At 38.6% G+C, this 3802-nt stretch overlaps 1 protein-coding gene across 1 annotated transcript; it reads left to right on the top strand.

Moving 5' to 3' along the window:
- Window positions 1-1248: 1248 nt before the first annotated feature.
- LOC146388068 (amine sulfotransferase-like) lies at window positions 1249-3592 on the top strand. The gene is made up of 6 exons (XM_084924763.1): window positions 1249-1393; window positions 1488-1687; window positions 2045-2171; window positions 3021-3115; window positions 3214-3385; window positions 3467-3592. Exons 1-6 carry the CDS (start codon window positions 1252-1254, stop codon window positions 3574-3576), a joined length of 846 nt encoding a protein of 281 aa, XP_084780889.1. The 5' UTR covers window positions 1249-1251; the 3' UTR covers window positions 3577-3592.
- Window positions 3593-3802: the final 210 nt, after the last annotated feature.

Below are 3802 nucleotides of genomic sequence, written 5' to 3'. Positions count from 1 at the left end.
CAGAAATATGCAAGCAGGAGATGGTGGATGCTATATTACTATTAGCATAATACTTGTTACGATGTAGCAGACAACAGTTTGATACAGTGCTATGTAAAAAAAGAAACCAAAATATTAGATTCTATAAGTTTCAAAGACATTTTGTTTATATATTTTATATAATACAGTAAATGTGTACGAATGACCGGTAATAATTCAGTCACTGAAATTATCCATGAAATTAGCAAAGAAATTCCTAAATGCGTGTAGATACAGAAAGTAATTTTACCAGGATTTGATTGTCTCTGATGAGCCTAAGGTACAAAACATGTCGGCGATGATGATAACGTTTTTCTAGCTCCTGGAGAATTAAAAATGTACAAAAAAAACTAGCTCGCGACTAGAAAAATGCGGAAGTCAGGGGAGACTTGAACGAAGGCTAAAAGGCTGTCCAATTTCACAACCTCTCACTTCCGTCCTACCCAGCCGTCGAAGAATCCTACCTACGTGGAGCAGGTAGGTAGGATCCTTTGAAGCATCCTTCCTCTGAATTTGGACACGGCATATGTGTCAGGTCAGGTCTTAGACTCCACCTCTTTTACAACATCTCAGGCTCCCCCAGCTATGGGAGCCTATTTCTACCACACTCGCTTTAAGTGGCTGGTGCCCCCATCCGCCAGTGCATTGGTGGGGGCACCAGTGTTCTGGTTTAAGTACTTGGGTGTGTAGTTGCTCATTCCCGGCTGCTGCTGCTTTGGCGTATACTGCTCTTTGTCGATTTTCACAAGTTTATTCAATGAGAACCCAATGTTGCCACTTCTGTAAAGGATGGGAGGGACACAATAGCAGGCCTGCATACAATTTGAATGGTCTACAAGACTAAAAGCAAAAACGTGAGTGGTGAGAAGGTGACAACTGCGCCATTATTTGGAAATCATTATTTGGAAATCATTATTTGGAAAGCATCTTTGATTCTTCTAGAGACATCGACTCATGTTCAGGTATGGCTTACTAAATTGTATCTCTTACACTGCTACTGATTGCACACTACCTAATTTGTGTGTGAATCCATTAAAACAAGGTGCCAGCAGCAGCAGTATAGTGCACAAAAATAGTCTAGGAAATGTTTTTCCTTGAAGTAAAAACTAATTGTTTAACTTTTTAGTTTAACATTAACTATAGTTGTACCCTGCAGAATACTGTCACGTTGGATGAAGAGCAATATATACTGTGTCTCTTCCCCCGTATCCGTCTGTGTGATTCAGAACTGAGATGGAGCAGATCAGTGACCGTCTGTGCAGGTATAAGAACTACATCTTTCTGGCCAGTCACACAACTCCAGAGTACATAGACTCTCTTAAGAGTTTTGAAATAAGAGACAGTGACGTCTTCCTCGTCACTTATCCAAAGTCAGGTCGGTGAGGAATCTTACGCATTATTTATATTTGCAGTTTTGTTGCTGGCCAGACTGATCCACTGATCAGCTCTAACGTCTTTCCCCACATCAGGCACTGTGTGGGCTCAGCAGATCATCATTTCCATCTACGAGCTGGACAGGCACCCGAATAAATATTCAACTAACATGGAGAGGATGCCGTGGCTGGAGTACAAGATGGCTGATTACACTTTTCTTCCCTCTCCACGGCTCTTTGCCTCACATCTCCTCGAATATCTCATGCCTTCAGGAGTGAAGAAGAATAAGACAAAAGTTAGTACTTTATAAAAGCTCAATTCTTCTTGAAGAAAGAGGCATTCTTAAAGTTTGAGAAAGTGAAAAGTATTTGATTGCTTGTTGTTGAAAATATAAAGCAAGTTCAAATTTTTACTTTTTACTTCTGTCATGTTACCTATTGGTTACTGAAGTCCAGTTTTTTGTTCATACTGAACAGAGGTTTATCAAATCAAGAAGAAACAGGAAAAAGAGCTATAAAACAGGAATGACAGCCCAAACTCCAGTTATCATTAAATAGTGAAATATTACATTTAAGTGGCAAGTGTGACAGACTATACACTGAATTCTGGGGTTCTTTGTTTTGTTTTTTGTTTGTTTTTTAATATATACCAGATCGTGTATTTGATGAGGAATCCAAAGGACAACGTGGTGTCTTTTTATCACTTCACCAAAGCACATATAGCCTTGGGGTCTCCAGAAAGCTTTGAGCAGTTTTTTAAGTGGTACATAGCAGGAAATGGTAAGTTTGTCATTTCTGCCATCTGCATAATGATGACTACCTGCTAGATTCCATTGCTGACTACTAAAAAAATAATTTTTTTATAGTTAAACAATTTAATTTAATGTGTCTATAAGGTGACATGTTGACAGAAGTTGAAATATTGATATATATTGTATATTCATTGATTGCTTATAGACTTTGCATGAAAAATTATTTGTAAATGCAGCACAATCTGTAAATTTAAATCAGTGGTCCTTGTATTGTTTAAACTGTGACATTACCAAATGCTTTGCAGATTTCAGCGGTCAGTGGACACATTTCATCTTTAAGGCGATTTTTTGGTCAAATCACAATAACTGTCTATGCAAATAGAACTGAACTGATTCAATTCAATTCAATTTTATTCATGCAGCGGCAAATTAAAATAGAATCGCTTCAAGGCATTTTACATTGTAGGGTAGACCCTACAATAACACAAATCCCCAACAATCATATGAACCCCTTTGAGCAAGCACTTTGGTGACAGTGGGAAGGAAAAACTATCTTTTAACAGCCATCTGCCATGACCGGTCGGGGTGAGAGAAGGGATTCTCTGATCATGTCCTGTCTTTGGTCACATAATTGCTTGAGAATTGTAGAGGTAGAATTATTGATAGATGACCTTGAGCCATGGACAGCATTATTAGCATGATTAATAATAGACTGAGTGTTAAATTATTATTGAGTTTTGTCCATCAGAACCAAAAGGGTGGATTGATCATGCCTGCAGTCATGCTGTAGGTAACAACTGACTGTGACATGTGGGTTGTATCTGAGCTCAATAAAATGACAATGCCAAATAACTGGATGCATTATACCACTATACAGTTTTAGCATCATCCTGGTTTGACCATGTCAGGGAGTGGTATTTAAACAGAGACCAGTACAACATCCTCTTCCTGACCTACGAGGAAATGATTTTGGTAAGATGTTTCTTCACACTTCTGTTGTTCCTAAGGAAACACTCAAAACTGGCAGAGTTTAAGGTTCTTTTTCTGTTGCGTTCTTGCTTTTATTTCAGGACCTGAAAGGATCAGTGAAGAAGATCTGCAACTTCTTAGGGAAAAACCTGACTGAAGCCGCCATCAGTCATGTTGTGGAAAAAGCTAAGTTTGAGAACATGAAGAATGACTCGAAAGCAAACTATGAGCACATTCCACCAGAGCAGTTCAGTGGAAAATTCCTGCGCAAAGGTAACATAACAGACCTGCAGCTGCTGTGCAGACAAATGTGATATCAGGGTATCAGGTGTTGTGTTTTTCTCTTCATTACAGGTCAGATTGGAGACTGGAAGAACACACTGACTGTTGCACAGAGTGAAAGAGTGGATCAAGTCCTTCAGGAGAAACTTGGTGATTTGCCTTTGAGGTTCATCTGGGAATAAGCAGAGCAGCTCTTCAGGGTCTTCCAGGAGTTTTAAAAGCATTGATCTGAAAGCCTTAAAATGTTTTTTTTTCCTGCTATTTAAATACAATAAATAAATAAAAAAACAAGAAAAGATTAATGTTTGTTTACCCAAGATGGAGTCATGTCACGTAGATCATGATTCCAAAATCAACAACAGTGTTTAAAATGTTCAGTCAACATATCTCACATGCCTAAACCCAGTA

Source organism: Perissodus microlepis, chromosome 4 (genome assembly GCF_051167445.1).
Source record: "Perissodus microlepis isolate ML-2025 ecotype Zambia chromosome 4, ASM5116744v1, whole genome shotgun sequence".
NCBI lineage: Eukaryota > Metazoa > Chordata > Actinopteri > Cichliformes > Cichlidae > Perissodus > Perissodus microlepis.
Note: the sequence above shows the minus strand (reverse complement) of the source record. Positions and strands in the feature narration are given on the sequence as shown.